Source organism: Barbatula barbatula (assembly GCF_947034865.1).
Source record: "Barbatula barbatula genome assembly, chromosome: 4".
Classification (NCBI taxonomy): Eukaryota; Metazoa; Chordata; class Actinopteri; order Cypriniformes; family Nemacheilidae; genus Barbatula; species Barbatula barbatula.
The window spans coordinates 25,959,981-25,987,749 of record NC_136768.1 but is presented as its reverse complement, the minus strand read 5'-3'; the positions used below and the strand labels follow the sequence as shown (position 1 = coordinate 25,987,749).

Here is a 27,769-nt window from a genome sequence, read left to right as displayed (position 1 = left end):
CATTTTTTATTTTAGCTCACTTTGAATTAACTTATCTTAACAGTTAAAAGTTTTGATGGGCAATTTCAATGTTAAGGATGTGACTTGTTCAGTCAAAACGTGAAACATTTTTAAATATAAAAATATAAAGAGACGATGAGCTCTGTAGGATTTCTGTGTATTAAAACGTACACAAAGCAATAATACTCAACACATTGAGAAGGGATGGCTCTTATAGAACATCAAATAGTAACTATGGGCTTGTTTTAGTTTTCACGTGGCCGTTATAGGACTAATAGGACTATTACCCGACTATGGAAAACTATTTGATAAAAACAACAAAAGATGCTTTAAAACTTTAAGAGAGACTTCACACTAGCAGGCCCCACCCAACATTGACTTTAATAAGTATTTATACTTTGTTTAAAACTAAGGTTGACATATGCATGGAATTGCCCAAACGTATAAGAGATAGATGTTGAATAAACAGACGTGTAATGATGTGAATACTTATGAGAAGTTTATTTAAGGCACCGCCAGCCTTTATAATCTGAGATCGAGTGAGTGAGGTAGAATGGGCACATGTTTTTTTTGGCTAACTTCTTTTCGCTCTTCATTATTACATGTATTTATCTGCACAGAGACATTGTTAATATACTAAACATACAGGAATCATACGATTAAGGTCATTTGTTTAAACTTTCGGCACCATCTTATAGTTTCAAAAGCAAAAACCGAGATTTAAAAAACGCATATGTCATATGTGTACAAATATATATACATATTTATATAACGTACATATGTGTATATGCACTAACTTCAAGTTATATATCTTCATGTCACTATTGTAGCCACCGGTCATTCACTTCTCCGTTACCATTCACCTTCATTGCATCATATTACCAATCGGGTTCTGGGATTCAATGTGAACAGATCGAGGACGTCAAATTTACCAGTCATAAATAAAGCCGCTTGTATATTATGTGTATTGTTATATAAACTGTAGTATGTATTATATAATAACCCAGGACCATTGTAAACATTTCAACCGACCGATGGGTTGCTCATTATTGCCATTTTACACAAATTTAGAGTTGCAGTTTAGTTTTTGATTTGAGTCCCGTGCCATCACATCAGGCGTTTTGACAAATGTTAGAATTTGACAATAGTGCTTGACGTCAAACGTGATGTTCTGAATCCACTCTTTCCCTGCGGCTGTCCTCATGATATTGTATAAAATATAACAGTCAATGAAAAAGTTTGATTGTGCAAGAAAAGCAAAGGAAAGGTTTTTCTCAGGACCGCAGCAGTCTTTGGATAACAAGTGCTGTGAGTGCAGTGACCGTGTTGGCCATCAGGGCGGCGCTGTTGTTTTTATGAACTGGTTCAGTGGTGGACGCTGGCAGTTGTGTTGTCGTTTGAAGGAGGAAGTTTTGCGTGACGGCAGAGAATGTTTCTGGACCATACGGGACAGAAAGGGTCTGTGTCAACGCCTGGTATCCGGGGTATGTTACCTGTAAACAAAGTCACACGGTTTTAAATAATGTCAAATACACGATTTCTAAATGATACAAAAATAATACTTGTCATCTTAAATCGTTTTTTCAAGAACATAGATTTGGAAGAACTCGACGTAAACCTGCCTGTTTACATTTATTTGTTCTGGTGAACGCGGAGAAACATATTTGGAGGATGCTTGTAAGATTTATTCCCACTATGGGAGTCAACGGGGGGCAAAATCTGTCTGGTTACAAGCATTCTTCCAAATGTGTTTCTCTGCGTTCATCAGATCAAGGACATGTATACAGATAAATGATGACGGATTTAACCTTTAAGTACATTTAATTTCTCAATCATGACATCCATGATTTCCAATGACAGGACTTGTTTGATTCCTCCCCAAACCACCCGAAGCCTCAACTCTACACTTCAAGAATGTGGTGTTATAAGGTTTATCCCGTCACCTGTTACTATCCGTGCTGACTATTGAAAAGTTCTGTTAACTTTCCCCTCACTACTTGTCTGTTAACATTGTTTAGTCTTTCTTTTGTTATTATCTGTCATTACGGTGAGGCAAAGAAAGTGTCTCATTTGCCTGGTAGGAGGAAATGAAAACGATCAAGCTACACATGGTGCCTCCTGCATTCCATCCCTGTATGCTCAAAACATATCTGCTAATCCAAACCCTGTGACTATAAACACTACAGTAAATGTTTGTCATACTTGGACCTTGTTTTCTGAAATTCACAGCCATATTCAGACAACTATCACCACGGCATTTGTTTGGAATTGACCACAAGAGGGCGCTCTCTTACTGTGAAGGTGTAGGTGCCGGGCAGCAGCAGTCTGTAGTACTCTCCATTACGGTCGGTCCTAAACGGATTGAGGTTATTTCTCCCTGCCACTTCGATTACGGCATTCTGGACCAGGTTTCCATTTGTGTCCATAACTACGCCTTTCACTCCTGCGTGTAACAAAACAGAAATCTTTGATCATTCTTAAACACTACGGCTTGAACAATTTTACAAATGGACATTCAGTATAACAGCCTTTTCTTTTGCTAGGGCATTTACATTGAGTCACTTTTATCTAAAGCGACTTACAGAGACTTCAGAGTCATAACATTGTGCTGTTGTATATCTTTAAAATCAGGGGTGTGCTCAGAATATTTAAGTATTTGGTTTTCAATACATCTGGGATGTAAAGGGCCGGTGACGCTACGATGTAACTACAAACCCGACAAGAGTATAATAGCGTTCCTCATCAATGGATGATAACACGGTGTAACAATTTAGCTTCAACCGACCTTTTTAGAGTTCTTGTACGATTCTGTGGTGCTTATTACTGTGTTAACATTTATTTGTAGTGTGTATTTAGTTCAAGTAAATGTTGATCTTGGATCATGATATACTGTATTGGTATATTGCAAATAGACATAAGGTGTACAAATATTCACATCATTTTAAAAATAGTTTGAAAATTCTATACACTTCCGTAGCAAAAGGAAGGCGGGATGAAGCGATGACGGGTGACAACATAACTAAAACTAAAACGATCAAATGTACACTTCTCACGTCTTGGACGTCTCATGTTAAACTGTTGTTATGCCAGCCATGTCATTTCTGCGTACGAGTAATAATACCAAAATGTATAAATGTGTGAAAATTATTTTTCTGTGAATACTTTAGTATTCAGCATGTTGAACTTTATAAGTAAACGGACAAATGAAAGCTTTTGAAAAACACGCTTGACATGATGGGTAACTCAAACCCTGTGCTTTAAATTAGATTTGATATTTTAGGTATTTTTCAAATGTCCAACCGATAATATCACATCAGTGAATTCTGCGCTCATATTGTATGTGTGAACGTGCTGCTACAGCCCGAAAGAGAGATCGTATCAGTTGAAATGAAGCGTTAAATGACAGCCCGCGTCATTACATCCCAACCGGTCTACGTGACCAGAGCAACAGCATCGGAACAACATTAGCCTGTAATAAATGAGCACATGTGCGTGGAAAGAGCAGAACCTGTAAGGGTTTTCCATGTAAACACTTATTAAAGTTGCATCACCTGAAAGTCAGCATCATACTGTATGTGATCTTTAAGCGTTCACCCAATCCAACAAACACAAAGCTCCAGCGCAACATAAATAAGAGTTTCATGCCCTTCTCAGTTGGTTGAGGTTTGTCTTTTAAGAGCTCAGGTGTGGTGTGTGTATTAGCTCATAGTGGTTCTGTTTTGCCTGCGGTTGGGTTACAAGGATGTTGTATCAATGCAGGGTGTGGACAGTAGCGCGAGACCATAATGAGAGCCGTGTTCCAATACATTAGCGGTGGGACGATCACGTCACCAAAGGTCGGTCGGTAGTGTGTTTGTGGGAGTATGTCTTACTGTTACTCTATACTGTATTTCTTGTGTGTGTACGCCCTGATACCGTACAGAATAACATTTACACGTCGGCTAAAAATGATACGTTTGTTGGAAACTGTGCTCCGTTTCAATGTTTGCTAAGCTTGTTGATTCGGCGGCCGCTAAAGCTTCTGATTCCCGGTTCACCCAAAAATGGACTTTTCCATCGTTTGCTCGCCGTTCCAAACCCGTCTGACTTTCTGTCCTCTTTTCCAGAACGTTGGTATCCAAAAAACACGGGACCTCTCGAATATCCTCGTGTTCCACACCACATTGACGGTGTCATTCGAATGCGTGTACATTTCATGTATTCAAGTGTATACGTGTGGCACTTTGGGTGCGCGGGGGTGTCTGTACAAACCTAGGTGTACTTGCTTCATGTAAGCTAGCAGAGCAGGTTTGTTAGCCTCCCACAGAGCAGGAAGTTCGCTCTCTTGAGGATATTTACAGCAAGAGATTTCCAATGTGATTTCCAAGCACTGGGCCCGCACATAGTTATAGTCTTGCATTCCCCCTGAGGACAGAGAGAGAGATTCTTAGTATTCAAAACGCTGTAATACAGATCACCCCATTGCAAATAAAATCATTTTACCTGATAAAGGATACCATTGGTATCCATTAGTGATGCCATCGAGGAAGTACGAGCCAGAACACGCGTTTCCTTTATGCATATCAGTGTGGTTGAAGGAGTAGGTCTTCGCCAGGTGAATGAACACGTCATTATCAGGGGCGACACTGCTTCCTCCCTGTAGCTCACTTCCTGAAAGACAGCAAATTGCATCTTGTCATCATCAAAGGACTGTTAATCCTACAGTATTGTGCCCGAGGTGTCTACATCTGATTCATAGTGGGGTGTTTGTGAGAGACCACATTTTAAGATAACACACCTTTTTAAACCGCTTGTAAAGGCAGTCGAAAGCCACTAAAAGGAACCATTAATATCCATAGGTAAGTAACTGACCACTATTGCTGTTGTCGTACGAGTAGCTGGCGACCACCGCCCCTCCGTGCAGATTGGCTGAGAGGACGAAGGTCTCCGTGTTCAGCCAGTCGATGATGGCCGTGACTTCCTTCTCTCTTTGTTGTTTATTATTCATCTCGAACACATCTGGAAAATTCCGGTTCAGGTCCACTCCGTTTTTATTATACCTGTTAAGGAGAAAGTAGTTATTATAGTCTTTTTTATTTATGACCCATCATTCGGTGAAACCGAAATGCGGATTCACAACTCTGGAACTTCAGGGAATGCACAAAAGATGTTGGGCTTTGCTTCCTTCGAGTAAAAGGTTGAAAGATATATCACTCAAGCACCTAAACATTAACGCTGTAAAAACAGAATTGTTCACATATTTTTGAAATGCGGTAAGCAACCGTCAAACAGAGGAAAACCTGTAATTGTTTTATTTTACCGTTTCCATTGTTGTGTCTGTCAGTCTACATTCACAATCGTGAATGCCCGCCATGTGTGTTATGCTCTTATCTTCCCATCTGTCATAATGACTGATGTTGCTAAAACATTGGTTACCAACGCCAACTGCACTGTTAAAGCTCCATTACATCAACCTTATTCTTTTGTGGACGTGTTGAAGTCTATCATCTGCAGTTTAAAGGCTTTGATGAAAACCCCAACCTATGCTGACACCGACATCTTCCACATCAAACGGCTAACCGACAAACTACTAGTCCAGCGACTGCATTTCACAATAGTTTGCGCACTGTCAGGTCTACGTTACGAATTTGTGCCGTGACACTGTTGGGTGAAGCATTTCGTTTTAATCCCGAACACGGCGCAAAAATGTGTCCCTCTGGGCCTCTTATCTTCTTACTGTCACAATGCTTTGAAGTGCTTTTAAAGAGTCAACAAATGTGACAGAGCGGATCCTGCAGGTCTGATGATACATCAGGATGGGAATCGAACCCATTACTAACAACATTTGACAATGCTTCCTTTTTAAAGGGATAGTTCACCCAAAAATGAAAATACGGTCATTTACTTCCAAACCGGTATGACTTCTGCAGAACACAAAAGATACTTTGAAGAAGGTTGTTAACCAAACAACACTGACCCCCATTGACTTCCATTGTATGGACACAAAACCACCAAGATGTTTCTCCGATATCTTCTTTTGTGTTCAACATAACGAAGTCATGGACAGTTTTTGAACCCACGAGGATGAATAAATGACAGTATTTTGGGTCGGTGAACTATCCCTTTAACATTCCTTGACACTTTCCATTATGTTTAGCCAAATGAATTATTACCCAAGGTCAGAGCTGCTGTTGAGCTTGTGACAATTCAAACCAAATAAGCAAAACAAAGGTTAACATCATCTGCTTTTTTTCTGTAGAGGTTTGGGGTTTGAGAAGGGAGTCTCCCTGGGTGGCCGACGTCGAAAAGCAACGCGATGTGAAACCGACCCAGACGCGATAAACAAGATGTGTGTGCCACATTTCACTGGCATTCGAAACAGACCAAAAACTAAAAACGACATTCCTGTTATCTCTGCTCTTGTACTTAAATGGTAGAGATGAAGTTGTTTATGCCAGATTCTTTCAGAAATATCAGACCTCTTCAATTCGTTTGAAATCTGCTTTGAGAAATGATCAACTACATCATCAATACGATGAGTTTCTGGCTCGGCTTGAAGCGTTGTTTTTGTTCACGGATTGCAGGTCTCGTCCAGACACCTGATTCTTCTCATAAGAGCCCTAAATCTAAATCATGACGCACGCGAACGCTGATCTTTGTGGAGCGCAGGCCTCTTTTGTCATGAAAATGCATGAATAACAGCCTTGAGCTCTATAAACTACTTATCTGAAAGTGCCCTTAAGGTTTCCATTTGCGACGAATTGTTAGTTTCGACAAAACGAGCATCTGTTATCTTGTCTGACAGTCTTCATCTGCTTTGCGCCTTTGTATCCGTTACTGTTAAGATACGGTAACTGATCTAGTTCAGGTTTAAAAATGCACCTTGCTTCACCTCTGAAATGCGAAACATAGATTTACGAAGTGAGTAAACGCTGCGTGGCGGGGTTTACTTTATTTGAGGCGTTGTTTATGTTTAAGACAGATTTACCATGGTTTTCTCTTTGGGTTCACTTAGTGTGGTTTCACGTTCACGAACGCACACACACTTGCTAACCGCATGCAACACAGAGCTCAAGGCGGTACGTAGCCGTAAAAAATCCTTGTCCGACGGCATTCTAGTGCTGTCAGTTTAATTTGGAGGAGTATCAGACATGTCATGAGACGCCTGCATGTGTGTGAGCCATAAATCTTGGAGTGAAAGGCATTAAATTGTGCTTTGTGGCTGAGGAGTGATCGCGAAAGTGTATTTCGCTGCTATTTAAAGGGACAGTTCAACAAAATTCTACAACTGCATACAAACAGTTCCGTCCCATTTTTCCGGTATGGCATAGGGGTTTCATGGAAATTAACAATGACAGTAAATGGAAGTTACGCCTGGCTTGACATGCCATGTTTGCATGTACACAAATGCAAGGATATTTCTGTAGGAGCAACGTTCTGAAAGCGCCACTCGACAACAGTACTGTTGACACTCAACAAAAGGACTACATACCAATGAGGAGTACTCTGTTGGACCATGCACATACAACTTGGAATAACAGAATATAACCCCTAAAGTTTGACATTGAGATATAAGGTGAATTCAGTAGATGTGTGTAACTTTTGACATCAAGATTACAAGACTGTCCCAGTCTATCTGAATAGCCAGCATTTTTAGGAACAAGCACATGTTTGACATGGTGAACAGAAATGAAGACCCAGGACTCTCAATCTCGCCCTTGAGGAAACATTTTCATAGTCCAGATGTTTCTTCTGCATGAAATTATAGTGTTTTGACCGAAACCTCATATGATTTTGATTTGCGCCAGTGACGAACTGACCAGTGGTTTGTTTGCGTGTGTGTTTGCCTCGTTTCGCCATAGGAGAACTGTGGCCAAAACCTTTGTGGAACCATTTGATCCAAGTCGCCCTAGCCATCCAAAACCTCAGGAGTTGTCTTTTCTTAAGCTGGAAGGAAAATGTGCGGCTGTGTTGGAAGTTAATCTGACGGAGACGTGGATTTATTAGCTTCCGAATATAGTCAACAGCACTTTAGCATCTGAAAATAGCCCGTTTCCCAAATGAATCTTTGCAATTTTGAGGCTTCTCATCAGAACGGCCATATCCTGTCAATTAGTCCTTTGAGAACGACACATTTCCTCTGAATCGAAAGGGTAACCATATGCTATTGCTTATTATGGTCTTATTATTCCCGTCTTCAGAGGGCGGCTATAACCTTTTCCAACAGACAAATAACAGACATTATCCAAGTAATACATCGTAGTAGCATTACATAAGAAGGATTTCTTGTGACTTGAAAAGGATCAGAGTGTTCCTCTGAATATTCAAACACATACAATGGAAAGTGCTTTTTGTCCCGGGGTTGAGCAGCAAAATCTTGATGTTACAGAAAACTATCAAAAATATTGAGTTCGGTTTAAAAACGTAGAGCGTATTTTATTACCGTTATCCATCTGAACTGGCCGAAATATTCATCCATGGCCCTTTCAATGCTTACTTGCATTGCGAACTGCGGCACGCCATTACTTATTGACATTTTAATAAACTCATCACGTGAAAGTTTTATACCCAAGAATTGTTTTCCAAACATGCCTTTATGACACGAAAGGTCACGCGTTATCTATTGGATGTAAAAACGAGCGGTTGCTGTCGGGGGTAATGTTGTTTGTTTCAGCTGGTTGACAGCTTTGGTTTACACAGGCTTGCCAAGCCTCACAGGAAGCTCATAGCGAGAGCCACGGCAGTGAGAGCAAACCACAGCACATATAAATATCTTCTCCTTCATCATCATCATCAATGTACACAGCTGCATCTCCCGCTTTACTGTATCATCATACCCAGATCAGAACTGTTTCCAATTGCGTCCCGTCTGAGCAGAAGCACTTCTGTGGACTTGCAGGAGGAGGACGGGTTTGTATTCAAGGATGTGGCTTTTATGGTATTAGATGAGGGCTGGTATGTCTCCGGAGTTTCGGGGCTTTTTGAGTCGGGCATATGCCTGAGCGGGGCACGTGAAGTGAGGGCTTCTAAAGATGTGCTTGTACTTGTACAACAGGTTGTCATGTTGCTGTACTGCATGTTAGAAGGGATTCAATAGATAATGTGTCATTGCATGCTGATGACATACTGTTTTGAAGTCACTGTACGTAGGGCCCTGTGAAACCTGTCAAATCTTCAATTGTTTCCTTTTTACGTTTTTGGGATTCTCGTTTTATTTGCTCACAAATACCTAAAAAATAACATAGTATTCACTTATAAACTATATAGAAAAACCTACAGTAGATACTTTGAACCGTACAGGGTACAAATAGTATAATGTACAAATAAGTTACAGTGCTTCCTTTAGGTTTATGACTTACATTTTTAATAATATTAAATCCATTGAGCCCAGTCGAGTATGTATATCAAACAGTTAACATCCAATGTTTTATGAGGCCATTTATTTTATATTCCGATTTACTAAATGCGGTTCATGTGTTCGCTGTATAGTAAGACGCGGATGCTGCAAGACATGCAAAAAAGCTATTTACATATTTAAAACAATATTTTCTTATCCTTTAGCTGTTCAGCGCTACTTTCTGGTTAGGAAATAATACACTTGCCATTCATGTAAGTCAGCAAAATTTTACAGTCCGTTTCATTTCATTTGGGAATGAGTATGATGCCTCCAAGTGTTGCCTATAGGTTATGTTATAGAGTCCATATGTGCCCTGCTCTACCCATCTGTAGCGGAATGCAAATATACCGGACTGGTCCGTATCTGGTATTTAACTCCGTTATCACCCCACCACCTTCATATCTTATCGCTTAGTGAGTTTAGATAATGACATTTGTTTTATGCAAATCACTGTCTTCGCCGTGTGAAAGCGACAGTAAATGATCCATCTCTATTTAACCGTATAGCTTTTGTGTACGGACAACGCTTTGATCTATTCTTCTCTGACTGTATCGCTGAAAAAAGTTGATACATTGTTCATTCGGTGCGGTCACTTTGTTCAGAAGTTATGCTTTTCAGATCTGACGTTGACTCCACACGGCTGGAGTTTTGTTTATCAGGTACGTCATCATAACTAGTGAGTTCTTTCATAGTGTTAGTTTGATGACATCTACGCCCTTCGGGAAAAATATGTACTGCTGTTTCTGAGTCTGTGGGTCACATTGTTTGAGTTAAGGTCTGTTTGCTATAGTTAAACTTTATCTCGATGTGTGTCCGTGTGTGTGCGATGCCAAGTGTCAGATAAGACGCATGTTTTGAGCCTTTGTATCCTGCTTATCTGTTAAGTTTTGGGTGATTTGGGGGAAATGAGCGTTGTGTCTCTAAATGTCTCACGGTCAGACTGAAGACTCCTGCAGCTGGGAAATAAACAGTTCAAAAGCCGTATCGCGGCAAATGTCGTGAATTTTCAAATGTCTCAATTGCATACCTCATCCACCAATCCATAGACTAAATATGAAAACAAGAGGATATAACTCAAGGTACAATGTGACCATATTTGAACTATCCTCTTTAAAAGATCAAATGTATTCATTTATTTATTTAAATAAAAATATAATAATAATATAAGTTCTGTGGCACACACACTCACCGGCCCACTATGTTCATGCAGTCCCGTGTAGAGGATTCAAAGCCGTCCGGGTTCATGGAGGGCAGGATGTGCACTCGGCTGCTGTTCAGCAGATGTGTCACAAAAGAGTCGGTCAGGTAACGGCTGGTCAAATAATCGATCAGCTGCAGCAGTAACACGCGTCCTACAACCTTAACACAAACACATACAAATCATTAAAAACACGATACGTATGCTGTACACATAATGACTAACTAAATCACTTTGATGACTAATAAAACAACCAATGACATTGCACCGTGAGAGGGGGCAACCAGCATGATGACCCGGGCAAGCAGGTGACAACATGTCTTGTAACAATAATAATAAAAAACGTCTATTACCAATCCACATTATTTATTTTTAATGAAAACGACATGTTTAATAGAGACCCGGCGCCTGAGGCACAACGATCAACACTACAGATGGTATCGGTCTGCGGTGTGGGTGTGAGTATATGGATGTATGCCTGTGTACAGCTGATAAGTTACAGCCTTTTTTCCAAAAAATGTGGCCGAGTGAGATTTGGTTCAAGTACACGCTGTCTCTCTCCCCCCCACACACACAGACAGCAGATGACACAGTAAGACCTGTGATTACATACCACAGGTTCAGACCAGCCGAGCCGTGGGTCAAAGTCGGACTGCCCCTTATGTGTTGTACTCGGTGTATGATTACTATTATCTGTAGCACACAGCCGTCATCGGTGTAAGAACACACCTTACAGTAGATGGCAACGAAGTAGAAATAAAAATATGATATACGCAAACACATATATGAAACATTAAAAGACACACCGGGGTCCATATACAGCGATTTATAGGCTGGGATTTCACGGAAAGCAAGTTTTGAAACGTTTAAATTAGAGATGCAACGGGTAAAGTGTCAGCGGCGCGTTGCACAGGTCTCGCATCTCTCACGGAGGAGCTCCGGGAGCATAAAGGGAGGAGCGACAGGAGGGTACGAGGAGAGAGGAGTAGGGCTGTAGTCAACCAAAGAAATGCTTAGTCGACCAAAGTCCTGTCCTGCGCAGCGATCAGTCGACAAAAAAAAAAAAAAAAAAAAAAAAAAAAAAGACGCGATGTTTTGCATTTTGATTGAACATTTATTAAACAATCGTCATAGAACATTTATAAAACAACAACGAAAAGACATCAATAATACATAAAACTATAATAATAATACAATTCTTTGAAAATTAAGTGATTTTTTTTAAATAGCCGAAATTAAAGTATTTAAAGTTGGGGATGAAACATAGGCTAAAAAAAATAGGCAACTGGTCGACCAATGAGAATGTCAGTCGACCAAGACGGCATCGACCGATTAGTCGACTAAACGACTAAAGTTGACAGCCCTAGAGAGGAGCAGGCCTGGACATTATGTTTTTTTTTTTACGCCGGCATTTTACTTTCGTTTTATTGTTTGTTTTTGTAATATTAAAAGATGTGTTACGTTCGCTGGTTCCCGCCTCCTTCCTTCCTTTTATCCATCTTTGTTACACACCGATACTTAATTTCGCCACGGATACAGATCAGCAGATTCACATTTTATTAACTCATATTATACTCAACACCAAAAACTATCTATATATAAAGTTCTTTTAATCACTTATAAAGCCTTAAAGGGTTTAGCCCCTACCTACCTAACAGAGCTTCTATCACACTACAACCCATCACGCTCTCTAAGATCTCAAAACGCAGGACTTTTGATAATACCCAGAATAACTAAATCCACCAAAGGGGGTCGAGCTTTCTCATACGTAAACTCGTAAACTCCAAAACTCTGGAATAATCTTCCTGATATTATTCCAGGATCAGACACACTCGCCCAATTTAAATCTAGATTAAAAACACATCTTTTCAGCCAAGCATTCGCTTAATGCAAATATGCTAAATAAACCACCAGGAGATGCTGACATTAGATATTATTTACTAGAATAATTTAATTTACTATATAAAACACCATGTGGCGTGTTTTACCCTGTTTTGGGGTTTTACTTTTTATCTTTCCCCTGTAAAGCTGCTTTGGAACAATGCAAATTGTGAAAAGCGCTATATAAATAAAGTTGAATTGAATATATACAGAGCAAATATTCATTACATTATCCCGTCCTTTTTTGTTTGACAGGATATATCGCCCTGATCATCCGATAACCGATAGTGTGAAAAGTTGCTTTATCGACTTGGATTCTTGGCCGATGTACCGTTGCATCTCTAGTTTAAACACTGGAAATGATAACATTAAAAGATCCAAAAATATTTAGGTAATTTTAGGTCATTACGATCTTAATCAAAATTAATTTTACGGGATGGCTAATTCATACGAACTCATACAATGTGACACGTACAAAAACCCCTCCCTTAACCCCATCCCTACACCTAACGTCACTGACGAGAAAACAAATCGTACAAATTGGATCGAACCTATTCGTAAAAAACGTACAAGTTCTTGTGAAACAACCAAGAAGCTTACTGGTGACGATGGCCATTCATTCCTCTGTAAGAATAGGCAGATTTCTTTGCTTTGAAACACAATGGCTGCTTAATGTCACATCATGATGGGATAACACGGCCATCTGGTTTTGCACAATCTTGTGGAGTCAATACCCAGAGCATGACGCTATTAAACCAAAAGAGGGACAAACCAATCTCATACTAAACTCATATTACATTTACAATTCAACTTTTCGCTCAGTTTTATACAAACGTATTATATTTTAAAACTCCAAACATCACTGTACAGTAAATGCATGGTACAACTTCCAATTTGAGACGGACTACTGATCAGCTACCAAGAAAACACAAGACAAACCACGAGCAGATAGACAGGCAAGCAGACAGAAAGACATACAAGTTAGAAGAGAAATATAAATAAGATCACAGATGACTTCATTTCATTTGTCACTGTGAAACGGTCTTGGGATACTGTGTTTGATACGCAAAGTTCACTCGTCACCATCAGTTTTCATTTACTGACACACGTGAGACAGAAGAAAAGCAAGGAAAACATCTGTTTTTAGCACAGATTACACTGTTCCAGGAATAAAGAAAGTCTGTTTCCTCCCACATTGGCACATCCTAGAGTTTGTCTCTCGCTTTATTTATTTTCACCCGTAAAAAGCCAATTGTTCTCTTCAGAGGTTAGACGTCGATTCATCATTACACTGCTCAGTTAAAACGTACATCGATGCGGCCCGACCTTTATTGATGTGGTTTGGTTTTTGTTTACCGTACAATTTATGTGGAGTCCGTCCACATAACTGCACAACGGCAAGGAGACCGAACACCGGAGAAACGGCTCCTCTTCAAAGAACCACATCAACACAAACAGCACTCCCTCAGTTTCCTCAGCACCATAACCACCATCACAGGGCAACAAAAACAGCCATGATACTCTTCACACAAAGCACCCCGATCATCACACGTGTACCTCTATATCAACTCAAAGTGTGTGCGTGTGTGGGTCTGTGCGAGGCAAAGTTGTTAACACTTGTTGAAACGAAACACCTGTGAGAAAGAGGTAAAGGTAGAGGGGTCCGGCGTAAAAAGATTAGCAGGAATTCACAGATTTTCTCAGGATGTGCTGACACATTAGCTCACCGTGGGCTTATTTGGCTAAATAGATTCCTCGTATTTCTTCTTTTAAGTTGTGAAATGTTTTGTTCAAATGGTTTTGGGAATCCGACAGACGATAATCTCAGACGGCACGCCTTCAGACTGACCATATCGCAGATTTCACTGAACGTCAGCAAACGCCCCAATATGTTTTTTCTGAGAGACCGTGTGTATGGATTTGTATTACCAAAAAAATGGCGTAGGTGCATAAACAAAACTTGTATGTCATGATTCAATGACTCAATTCAACAGATGTCTTCTGGAGAATCAAATAGTCTAATCTCTTTTTAATAACCCTATTGAAGGAACAGCTAAAACCTGCCTTAACTGGTCGGCTGGTCTCCCAGCCTGGTTTTATTTGGTTTTGCTGGTCAAGCTGGATGATTTTAGAGGGATTTCAGTCACGGCTGCTAAGACCCGAAGAGCCACCGGGTAAAAATAAGCTGAACATTAGCTTGACCAGGCTGGACGACCTCCTTATTACAACTTTCATCTTAAACAAATATATTATTCTCATTTAGCTAAATCAAGCAGTAACGCTAGTCCCGACTCGCGGGCAGCCAAATCGAATCGGAGATGAGAGAATGGCGTCTTCTGCTTCTAAACCGCTGTTTGTTATGTATAACACAGAATTACCAATACAAAGCGCTTAAAGGGGAAAGCTCACCCCAAAATCTACTTTGTGTGATTTTGTACTCGACCGCTTGACGTTAAACATGTTAAGATTACTTCCTGCATCTTCGGAGCACAAATATAGATATTTAGGTGACAACTGAGAGATTTCCAGGCCTCCTCGTAGACATCATGGTGTTGGTTTTTGTCAAGGTCCAGAAAAGCACTAAAGACATGGTTTCATTGGTCCATCCGCTCATAGTGGCTCAGTTGAGTGTTTTGGAAGCGACGAGAATGTTTTATGTGCGGACAACAAACCAAAATACGTCTTTCATTCGCTCTGAGTGAGCTTCATTCTTGTTGTTATGTACTTTTTACGAACTCGTATGGCATATTTTCTTCTAATAACACTGAATAAAATAGGTTTGTTTTTGGATAGGCTAATTATAAACTTGTTATGAAATGGTGGCACTTGAATAATAACAGACTAATATAATATTGAAAAATGCCCTGCCATACAGTGACTTTTGTATTACATTGGTCCACACGAGACGTGACACGCGACAAAAACCTTTTCTAATATTAATTGTACTTTGTCATGTTTCCCTGTCGCAGCTGTGTGGACAAAATCTTTAAATAACACGGACGTACTTGCTCTGTTTGATTTTAATTCGTTGAGACTGCATACATTTCCTTGTATCAAGCCTACACAATTCCCTTTTATATCTTTTCTTTTGAATTATTTATATGTCATATGTAACATAGTCCGGTTGGCCTTGAGACTTTTCTTTTGTAAAGGATAAAAAGCCCTACTTCGGTCCAAACGGAGTACAAAACTGCACTGTAAATACTTTTTTTTACAATCAAAACAACCTAAACCAGGGAGATTAGGCATGGATCTACATCATTCCATAGATTACTCAGGCACGTGGCCTACGTGTTAACATCGGCACGTTTGTGCAGTTCATCTGCGTGTCAGTTGGCAGTGTATACACAAAGAAAACTCTCCTAGATAAACACCCGTACACACTATACCCCCGGCTTCTGTCAAGACCTCCCAAATTCCGGCCCCTCATAACTCAAAATGTAACTGTCCCTAAACCAGATCAGGTTGTCCTCGAACAGACTGAGAGTGAAATGAGAGGGGGAGAAGAAAGCCACGGTCGGATTAAGAGCGCTCCATATATTCACAATCACGCTTTTATGCAGCGGCGCTAGTGCAGGCAGTGGGCTGAGTCCGGCTTCAGCGGCGTGGAGAGGAATAATTTAAGACACAAGTAAAACCAGAGCTGAAAAAGGCAAGCTAGTCACACTACACCGACTCTACTGGCCAAAGGTCATTCGACCCAGTGTAATACATTCACCGGACTTCACCGGAATGGCTCTCAGTGTTGGGGCAAGTTAGCCTGTTTATATAATAAGTAGAATGGAAGTATATAGGTGACCGCCTGAGATGGAACGGTCGAGGTCTATACTTGAACCTACAGCTAGTATTCAACTTTGACGTTTACCTTTATCTGTTCTCATCTCATCGTCCTATATCATTCACTTGTATAATCTCTTTCACTAAAGAGAGACTTTATGCTTTTCAGTTTTTAAACAAATCCACGTTTTCCTATCCTACGAGGTCACTGGAGACGCTCGACCAATCATTGGATCTGCTGTGCGCAAAGGTTTGGCACACCTCACAGCGAAGTGACTCATGGATTGTTTGAGTAATGTTTACGTGTTGACGTTTCTGTTAGTGTGTGTTGATGTGCGCCGAGCTGAAGCTTGCGGTTGTTTCAGATGCACCTCCCATCCCTAAATGCCCGAACAGTTTGCTTAGCGCTTCCTCGCATTCGCGTGATGTGAACAGTGCTCCGTTTCAGACATCCAGACAGGATGCCGTCTGATTAGGTGACAATATAGTGCTACAGATGCCGTCAGACAAGCGATGCTTTGACTGGCCCACTTTAAAGAGCCATCAGAACAACGTGGCTAACCGTGTTGATCGAACACATTTTAGGAACAGCTTAGAGCAACAAGTTCAATTGCAAAAAGAAAAGAAAATGACGCTGATGATTGATCTCTGCGTTTGCTTACTAGCCAAAGGCTATATTACAAAACAGCTGCCGCTAGAAACAACGCATCCCATAAGGAATGGAAAACAAGATTACGGCTGTTACCGTTACTTGGCTAGAGTCTTGTGCATTAAAGCCAGTGGTGTATGCAGCTTGCATTCACCAACCTACTGTAAATAGCCAATAGCCCAAATAACCTAAAGCCCCAAACCTTAAATGGATCATTCCGATCACAGTCTCAATTAAGCAAATGTATCCCACTCCCCCACCCACAGAGACAGGAAGTGCTAATTTTACAATGGTTCTAAGTGCGCTAAAGATCCCCCCTAGACACCCCACCCTGAAATTTTTCCGGCGAGGGTCACAGTCCACTGCTCTTCACATCCACCCTAGCCTGTTCCACTGACTGCAATGCTTTTGTGCACGGACCCCCTTTCCCACACCCAATGTACCCCTTTGGACTGCCATTGGCCCCCTCCCGCTTAAAGAAAACTAAACAAACACATAGCTAGTTAAAGGTGTGCGAGGCTGGGTATAAAGTTATATGAAGCCTTAGTCGCACAATGGCTCAAGCTTGTACTGCAAGTCATGGTAAAAAAAGAACCATTGTCAATTTTCAGTATGCATTACCTCGTTGCCGTGCATGTTGCCCACATATTTGAATTCTGGAATGCCTGTCCGATGCTCTCTGGGGTGTTGACCTAGTATTAAGACCCAGAGTTCTCTTCCTAAAAAGACCAAATGTAAATGTTAATCGACTGCAAACAATTGTTTCAATAGGCGAGCCGGTGCATTTGCAAATGAATTCGGTGTCTGTGGACCTCGTGCCGGTCACCTGAATAATGGGTCACTGTTTTCATTAGTCACCAGATACTCCAATAATGTTTTTGCACAGTTCGGGCTGGTACCTGGCAACTCAATCCCATGTAATCTCACGTCTAGCTCTCATATTCACACTCTCGCTGCCTGTCTCTCTGAGGACTATTGTAAATGGAGGTCTCACATTCGTCGAGCAAGTTTAAGCATGCATCCTATGGGGTGAACTAGAGGAAAGAAAAGTTCAAGGCCGGCTTGAAGAGAGAAAGTCATTCAAAAGTATTTGAACGGTTCTTACTTGTTTTTGCCAATAAGAAATGTAAGGTTATATGCTATATTATATAAATATGCCATTTTATCAGTCATGTTCTTCAAGGACCATCCTTTTTAAACAGTATTTAAACAGCACCCCTTTTATTCTTGACAATTATTGACATTCAGTTTGAATTTTTTTTATTATATTCAAAACGTTAATATTAACATGCAGCTTTTCAAAGATAACCATTTTTAACGTGGCAGTACTATAACTTACATATGGCGTTTAAGGTAATAATCTACTGCTTTGAATTGTTTGTACAGCCTCACCACCCTCTGCATAAGACGTTTTTTTTGTGCAAAAGGATCTCTGTATCTAACATGTCCATCCTGAACCTCCACCGGCGCCAGCGATGGCTGTACTGTTGTGCCTGAACTAAGCATTTGTGTGTGTGGTCCATGTCAAGTCCTCTGAGGTGTGGTCTTTGATGTCTCACTCCCTTCACAGAAGCCCCATTGATCAAAAGAGGATTGCAATGCTTCCCGTTTCCTTGCGAGATCAGCGTTTCGGTGTAGAGACCGCAGGTTATTCATACAAAAAGGAGCGTTCTTGTTACGTATTGCTACCAAGCATGCACAACGACCTTTAAAACTCTTTGAAATTAAAGTTAACTAAGTCAACATGATGTCTATTGCCAACTGAATTGTCGGTTTATTTTAGGAATCACAAATTGCTAACATAAGCTAAAATGGAGAGTTGTTTCAGAGATTGAGTGTGCTTTTTAATTTTGAGGCAAGACTATAAAGAGCCTGACCACAACCAAGATGCCACATAGACCTACAAGAATAAGAAATAATTGCATCAGCTCCATCAGAACGTTTCGGGTCGGAGCGTCCTCACCGCATACATGTTTTAACAATTCAAGTTACGGCTTTGTTTACACACAATTGAAACATGTGTTTTTATGTGATAGGAATTTAATAGTGGCTTCTGTTCACACACAAACTAGAAAAATGCAGATTTACAGTAGGGCCAAAATTGTAACGGTCTCAATGATCATTTGCCCAAATATGCTGTAATAAATTCTACACTACTAGTATTAATCTACCTGGACATTTTTTTCTCCAAAGCTTTAAAAGGGTTTTTGTGAAACTATAATGGAATATACTTTCTATGTGCTTTTTTTCCAAAACCACAGTACTCAAGAGCCGACTGTCCCGTTACAGGACATGATACGTCATTACTTCCTCTACCAGATAACAGATCTAAAAGCTCATTACTTCTGTTCATCAAACAGGACAAAACAATGTAGAGAATTATGAATGATTAAGAGATTTCGAGATTTTCGTAATCTTGATTAAGCCTCAGTTTCCAAATGCCGTTTTGTCTGTTACATGATTAGCCTTGTGCTTTAGTCAAGGCCTAACAAATCAAGCATATAAAACAAAACTGATTAGACAAAGACAAGAAGGTCAACAAACAAGCACAGTCTTCCAGGCTTAGCAGGTGGTGTCCTGGATTACTCGTAGTCAACTCAGGTCTTTCATTTCCTGCCCTTAAATAGGCAACACGGAGGGATTAGTACAAGAGGTTAGCTGGACAGGGCAAGACCCCACAATGGCTACACAATGTCTGAGTCTGATTTTAGGAACGGGCTTGAGAGTTATCCGGCGTAAACAGCCATTAATAAAGGCTCCCAGGAGACATCGGTGCTTCATTAAAGGTTGATTTCTTTAAGTGCGTCTCTATCATCTAGATGAAAAGCTATGATGTTCTCGGATTAGTTTTGGACACCTATATGCCATAGCTGGGGGAGATCTTTAATAGGGGTTTACTTAAGGTTTTAACAAACTAAAGTGGACCCAAAGGGTCACCCTTGGGGCACTCCGCTTGTCTTTAGTGGAAGAAAGAGATTTGTTACGTAGCATATGGATGACCACCCTTAAAGAAACAGAGGTTGGAGTACCACGACATAAGCATTTAAATCAGAAGGGCAAAAGGAGAGAGACGAGCAAGAGAGAGGCTAGGCAGCGGATGTGTTCTACTCAATGACGGTTTTGTGTCGAGCCAAAAGAGCAACTTGATCCAAGGACAGAATTAACTTAAAATGTCACAGGCTAACAGCCGTTTCGCCAAAGCTAAACACCCTATCATATTTAACACGATAGCTGTGAGCATGGTGACCACTTAATAAAATTACTACATTTAGTGAAACAATTTATTAATCTTGGATTACAAATTGCCCCAGGAAAGATAGTTGCACGTTAAATTACAGGAAATTTAGGTTAAGTTTAAGCCTTAACGTATAGAATGGAATTAAAAGCTGCGTATCGATTTCTAAAACAAATGTCTTCCAAATGTAAATCAAAGGTCTGGTTTATTTGCTACTCTCCAAACACAGCGGAAACATTGTGCGCCTGGGCGCGCTGTATTTACCCCCTCTGTTCGACTCTTGTCCGTCTGTGGAAAAAAGCTAACTTTCAGTTGTTGTACCGATTTCCCTTTCAAATAACAAAGACGATGAGCAGACTATTCTTCCAAATGTCCCCGGGCAAAACAGCCTGCATCAAAACATTTCTTTCACTATGGTTGTATAGGCTTAGAGTCAGATCTTTGAACCGTGGCATTGTAGTTGCCCTGAATCCTTTTGTTGAGTAAAAGGTGCAATCACACTAGGCTTTAAGCAAGAGAAATGACCTCAGACCATGTGTCTAATTCGCCTTTTTATAGGCCAATCTCTGATGTTCAGGTCCTGTGTTGGTCAAATGATTTTTCACTTTTGCGTACTGGAATACTGAAGGTTGCGCTTCTCTTAACTTGACCATTGATAGGCAAGGTAATGATAAAATGTCTACGCGCACACTTATTAACATACTCTTTTAAAGATAAACTTGAGAGCTTAGAAAAGACATGTTAAGTCGATCACGTTTATGAAATGTGTTATCTCACTGGATTTTTGTCACTGATATGAACCGCTCTGCAACACTAAACGCTTTGGTATTTGCCAGTCAGAAACTACAACTCTTTACTAACTACAAGTCTTTATTTAGGCCGTTTGCCAAGATTCCAATCAAATGTTTTGTCTAAGGAGTGCCAAGATGTACAAAATGTACTTGTGCCAGTATGAAAACAATTTTAACATACTGTAAAACTATTGTAACCGGTTATAATAATGCATACTGCATATCTGTCAACATCTACGGAATGCAAATACAGGTGAAAATGTAATACAACTGGAAGGGCATCGCATCCAGTAAGTAAAGATATTGTTTGGTGTTGACACGTAGCTGATGGGAATGACCCACTTACAAGCGATATTACAAAGGGTATCAGGTACGGGTGTAAAATTCCCCAGCCATATCAGAGAGATAGAGTCATAGAAAGGAAGAAATAGAGAATCTCGCACTGGAAGGTCTCGGTATTCCCGGACAAAGTACCAAATCTAAAGAGCTTGCACTTGGACACGTTGATAGCTCATTTTATGCCGTTCTATCTTTATCATTAAATAAAGACGAGCTCGATTTGATAAGCAGTAAGTGTCCATACATTATAACTTTTAACCCTCTTTCTTGTCTTCCCGTACAGTTAATAATACTTCTTCGATGTTTTGAACTGACGTTCCCACATAAAGTGTCCAAATACATTTACAAATGCAATATAAAACGAGTCAATTTAGCTTCCGATCACATGGTACTTTACTACGTACAAAACAATATTGTCAATTATTTTTCTTTATACGAACCAATTGATCCACATTCATTGCAAGATTCCTACAGTGTTGCGCAGAGGCAATGACACAACATGTATTTGGCTCAATCTTTCACTGCCTGAAGAGACATAAAAATACGTGTTTCCCAATAAGCTCTGACGAAAGGCCAGGACAGAAGTCTGGACCTGTTGCATGTAGCTGTCACCATAGGCCTGCCCTCAAACACACAGTGTGCTCTTCGGCAAGTACCCATACGTGCTCAGGAAGCGTTTAAAGTGACAGTCCACCCAAAAATGTTCAATTCTGTCACCATTGACTCACATTCTTGTCATTTCAAACCCATATGAGCGTATTTCTTTGTAACACAAAAGAAGATATTTTGAAGAACGGCACTGGTCCCCATTCAATTCTTCAAAATATCTTCTTTTGTGTTCTGCAGAAGAGAGAAGGTCACACAGGTTTAAAATGACAAGAGGGTGAACTGCACCTTTAACCCATGTGGATCAATATACAGATTCCTCTAATATATTAAAAACAACTTTTTAGCCGAAATTAACGTAAGCAGAAAATGGACTGTAGGCCTATTATTAAAAGAGGTTTGTGTGACATGGAAATGTTTTGAGTTTCTAAATAATTGTGTATATATTATCATTATTATTACAGTGTGAACGGGACTAGTAAACCCAAAATGTAACTTCCATATATCTCCATCTACAAGGATCTAATACGTTTCCCGATGGTCTATTTTGTGCATCCCGTTGTGTCTCACCTTGAACAGACTGGCCAATACTGTGTAGATGCGTGATGGTGGGATACGTGGTGTTGATGTCTTTCAGATACTGCTCCATTTCCACGCTGTCGTGATAGCGAAAGCTCAAACACTGAGCGGATGGCAGCCACGACCAGAGGAACAGGTACGCCACGAAGACCATCATACTTTCAGCCCAAACAATGGAAGAAAGCATAGAGACGAACATAAGAGGACCGTCGTGTTTTTGATCATTTCTATTGGCATCAGGCGGGTATTCAATTGATGAAGACCTCTTCAAATGTTGACATGTAAACACAACTGGCTCATTGTCACATATTATTGATGCACTTTGACTTGATTTAGTGACATTTTAAATAAAGTTTAGTTCGAACCTTTAGTGTACCTTTACCTTTACAGTCTAATGACACCTTGGCTATTCGGTGCGCCTTTTACGCATATAGCCATGCCCAACATCGCTGTCTATGAAGGATGTTCACTAGGATTTCAAACGCATCCAAGATCACATCTATATCAAATCAAATGTACGCTTGTATACATTTACAAAGAGCAATAAAAGAGCACAATAGGTGCTCATACTATACATTGCATGGTGTTTTTCTTGCTATAGACTTTCTACTTTATTTAACGACGTACAGTACACCATACCTGAACCGTTCATAGAGAAAGCCGAGCGTCAGGTGCCATATGGAAGTGAGTGTACTTGATACTTTAAAGTACTTTAAAGTGACCTTGATAGTGATCTAGTGATATAGGACAGCGCTGGCTTTAGCATAATGAATCCAAACACAACAACCAACTGACAAGGTTTACGAGAAGTAGAACAACACTGCATTGTTGCTTTCTTTATTCAAACAAACAAACAAACAAACACATCCGTGAATATTTCGTCGTACCTTGCGCCTCGCGTGAAGCTTTGATGTCTCCGGTCGCCGTGTTGACGTTGCGCTGCGTGTGAAGTCACGATATCATCTCATACCGCGCACAGAAAGTTCACACGATGTTTCTCCGCCGGTGTCATGAGTGATGTGAAGACGTCTCCGGCCATACCGCGGTATTAAACTCGATCCGGTCTCGTGCGCTCGAAGCGCGTGTGTGGGAAGGCTTCAGAGGCGGAGCTGTACGCACGCGCGCGCGCGGATAGGAGCGAGTTTGCTTGCAAAATGAGATAAAATCGTGTTTTTGTTGTGTTGTCGTGTTTGGGTGTATTTGTACATTTATTTGTTTGTTATCGTGGAAAAACAAACCAACTGCACTTTCATTTATACTCATTGCACATTAAAATACGCGATTTCTGGACATTTTTATTATCTCGTTTTGGAACCGAACTCGTCATGTTGACTGAAGTTGTTGATCGGATATTTGAATGAAACAAGATGAGTTATCCATCAAATTCAATTAAAAAAATGTTACAGCAAACTGTTCAAACCAGTTTTATTCATCAATTGTTTTAAACAATGCGGTAGGAAGGTGTTTTGTGAAAAGGTGACACGTCCGATCGTTACGCTAAACGTTTTCCTGTTTTTGTCATGTTGAGCTTTTGAATCGGGTCCACTTTGAAGCCAGTATATAGATGCGTCTTTAAGAGTATCGTGCATGCAAATCAACTCAGCTATGACGTAGAAAAGCGTCCTTGACAAACTCTCTACGTCATAGCCCATCAAACATTTGCATGACATACTATTTAAAGAAGTGTCTACTTGTCTCGAAGTGGACGTGATTCAAATGCTCAACAGAAAAACAATCAAGTGTTCTGCTTGTAGAATAGAGCGAACAGGAAAAAAGCTTACACGAATAACAACGCTCGGATGTTGCTGTCACCTTTTCACAATACACATTCATACCGCATTGTTTAAAACCATTGATGAATAGAACTGGTTTGAAGTCAGACGATGAGGAATCCGTTCGGTTTTGCAGCTGTCAGGTTTAAGGTGCAGCACTCATCTAGCGTATCGCTTAAGTCCCTCAGGGCAACAATTCAACCAGATGTGACAAACGTGAAGCTGCAAGTTCTTTCTTTAGCTTTGAGATTACCATAACGCGCCATATGTTTTTCATTTTAATAGACAGATGCATGTGAAGTGGAGACGTAAGGACGTCTGCATTTACATCTGCAATACGTCTCGGAGACGTCTGTAATACGTCTGCTAAACATCTGGAAACATCTGCTGCGTGAAAACATCAGCTAAACATCATAGAAACAGCAGCTTTACATCCATTCTAAATCATAAACATCTTACAGACATCTTCTTGATGTCTACATGATGTCTGAAAGCAGACGTCTCCGAGACGTATTGCAGATGAGCAAACTATGTATTGTAGATGTCTTGCAGACGTCAAATAGACGTGAGCCAGATGTATGTGTGCTATCAGGGGAATACAGTTTCCGGGTCCAAGCATCTAACGTTATTAATCTCACATCGCGTATTTAAGCGGAGCATTTATTAGCTCACAGTATACACTACAGTCTCCAGGCTTCAGGAATCTCCGACATCCATATATTAATAAATTCTGAAAAATGAATCACTGACTGGCCTTGTGGGATTGCGTTACGAAGATGAAGACTAGGATCGTGGTTTTTCAGTTTTACAGCTCACCACTAGCGTTTAGCATTTCTGCATTTTTTTGTTGTTGTTGGCCTATAGCAACTTATTGAGCGTAAACAACCGAATCGAGCTTGTCAATCGATATCACGGCGTGTTGCATGCTGGGTCGGCGCCGCCATCTTTGGAGGTGGTTTACTAGCGATTGTTTTGTTGACCATAAAAAAATTCGGACTGGGTTAGATATTCAAGCCTTTTGAAAGGCATTTTGACAATTCAGAGACACCGTACAGACGAGTGCCAAATACGAAAAACGCAAACGAAAATGTCGGACTGTATGTGCAAAGACCTTTGCCCTTCCGATGACGACAAAGCAGGTCAAAGCCGGCAGACTCCACAGTTGAATACCCATTACAAAATTCACGTCAAATTTTACCAGTCCAGTCTCTGGAGTAGGACGATGAAAAGTTGACTAGGTAGTTGTAGATATCAGGATCCTTCATGTATCCTTATTGATACGCGTCAGCATCCCGGGGGCATTAAAGGGATCTATTATGTGTGATCGATTTAGTTTTGCTATGCTTTTGAATGAAAGGCGCCATTCACTTCATATTCACTCCCGTCTGTCCTTGCCTGCCGGGATGGAGGTGTAAAGAGAAAAGATCACGTGACTGCCGGAGCTCTATTGCCCCAAGAGCGTTCCCCAACCCATTAAAAATGTCCCCGCAAACATTTCCTCTTTAATCTTTGTGCGGATTGTAAAATGTGCTTTAGATCGGTTTGGTGAATATGTCTGCGTTACCGTGCTAATATAGTGGAATATAACAAACTTCAAAGGTCTCGGTTGTCTGGAAGGCAACAATCTAATTTCCACAAACTCAAAGCAGACCTATTCCTTTTTAAATCATAGACGGTAAATCATATTTAAATTCCAGCCTACTTTTGTCCTAGTTTTCATACAGCGCAAACAATAAACAGATTCCTTAGATCAATAAACACGAGCCGTGAATAGGCATTTGTCATACTTTGAATTCAACTGAACTGACCTACTTGAAAAAAGAAAACACCTTGAACGAGGCGATGTCTATTACCATCACTTCTACAATAACAAACTACACCTGACGATAAAGATCACTGAACTGACTAACCCCTAAATCTCAGCTTTTCCACGGTGAAACACTGTCCTCGCAGAAGTACTGAAATAACTGGAAGCTCATTCACAAAATGAAAGTCTCTCCCATTTGTAAACTGCTTTGGATAAAAGAATCTGCTAAAAGGCTGAAGATATCAAACTGTCACACGGTGGACTCGCTGCTGCATTTCTAGATTGTTGGAGATGCTTACCTGTGCACTAGTCCAGGGTTATGGATGTGACATTTTTCTTCAATTGGAAATATTAAGTCTCAGATTATGTATTTATTTCCAATATGTTATGGATGCGACATGCTGTAGAAAACTATCCTGATGCTATTGTCATTTTAAACATTTTATTCCGTATGTGGTATTAGATGAACTCAAAGTTAATAGCAATCGTATAATGTGATTATCAGAGTCGATGGCAAAGACCAAAAAAAACATATTACTTACTGATAAATGAACACTCTGTCACCAGTAGCATGTGATGTAATAACGCGTCTATCCCCAAATAAAAATGTCCTGCATGGGGGGACCCTACAGCACATTGTATAAGTCAATATTATAAGCTTACTGTTGTGAATCAGGGTAAGATAAGACAACCGGTCGAACACTGATCTGTCCAGGTGTATTAACTAAATCATTTATTTCTGATTATGTTTATCACGGATTGTAGATTTAAGAACATTGAAACATGCGTGAGCTCTAGAGATAGAAGATGCGCGTGACCCATGTCAATTTAAACAGCAACAAAAAAACTTTCCAAGGAAAGCCATTTAAAACCTTTTGTAATGTTCTCTTTGTGCCTGAACAAAGCCTGTCACTACAGCTGTCGGGTGACTGTGCGGATCACGTGTCTCTGTTTTCCATAACTCACATTTTCATCACAGAATGTCCTGTGCTCCTCCAAAGGGCCCAAAATGTAGACCACCATTCGAGGCAGGGGAGGTTTTCTTCACGGCGCGAGATTCAACTTGACCTCCCAGATTCCACGTCGCTGATCTGCTTACACAAAGAATGGAGCTAGAAATGACAGGCATAGGGGACGGCTGTCGTCTGTGATCAAGAAAATAGCACAACAATAAAGAGCTTCTTAAATGATAACATGAAGCTTCCGGAGTAAACATGTATATCTCTAACCTCAAGGTGCAAAAGATCTTTGCATTACCCATAATCGTATGATCAGCTTGTAAAGCATTTATGCTAAAGAGAGATTCTTGTGCATGTTTTTGAATGGGACAATGAGTCTTTGTCATTAGATCCTGTGTTCATTCAAATCCATTATAATAAATTAAACGATAAACACTGAAGATTAAAGTTTTATGTCGAGTGTTATCTATAGTAGCCTATCACTTCCGAACCAACTTGTCCATGAAGCGATCTACCAAGGTGTCTGTTTAAGAGAGGCAGGGAGACCTCTGGTGGTAGCACTTAAGATGAAGCGTATAAAACAACAATGACAAAACATCAAACCTTCATTAAAAATAAATATATGAAACATTTATTTGTTTATTTTTAGGTTTTAAAGGATAACAAAATATACACACTATAAAACGTGGACTAAGTGGTCTAACAAGTGGGAAACTTCTGCATGGATGTGCATATAAAGGAAACTGACTTCCAACATCCGCTACAAAAGCTCGACACCAATCGATTCAAATGACAAAATT

The 27,769-nt window shown here is 40.3% G+C and overlaps 1 protein-coding gene across 1 annotated transcript; it reads right to left on the bottom strand.

Annotated features, from left to right (window-relative positions):
- Positions 1-360: 360 nt before the first annotated feature.
- On the bottom strand, positions 361-23,558 carry cpm (carboxypeptidase M). The gene is made up of 9 exons (XM_079454109.1): positions 23,319-23,558; positions 22,423-22,589; positions 17,503-17,600; positions 10,566-10,735; positions 4,852-5,039; positions 4,483-4,650; positions 4,252-4,404; positions 2,295-2,443; positions 361-1,493 (listed from the first exon to the last, which is right to left on the bottom strand). Exons 2-9 carry the CDS (start codon positions 22,586-22,588, stop codon positions 1,275-1,277), a joined length of 1,311 nt encoding a protein of 436 aa, XP_079310235.1. The 5' UTR covers position 22,589; positions 23,319-23,558; the 3' UTR covers positions 361-1,274.
- Positions 23,559-27,769: the final 4,211 nt, after the last annotated feature.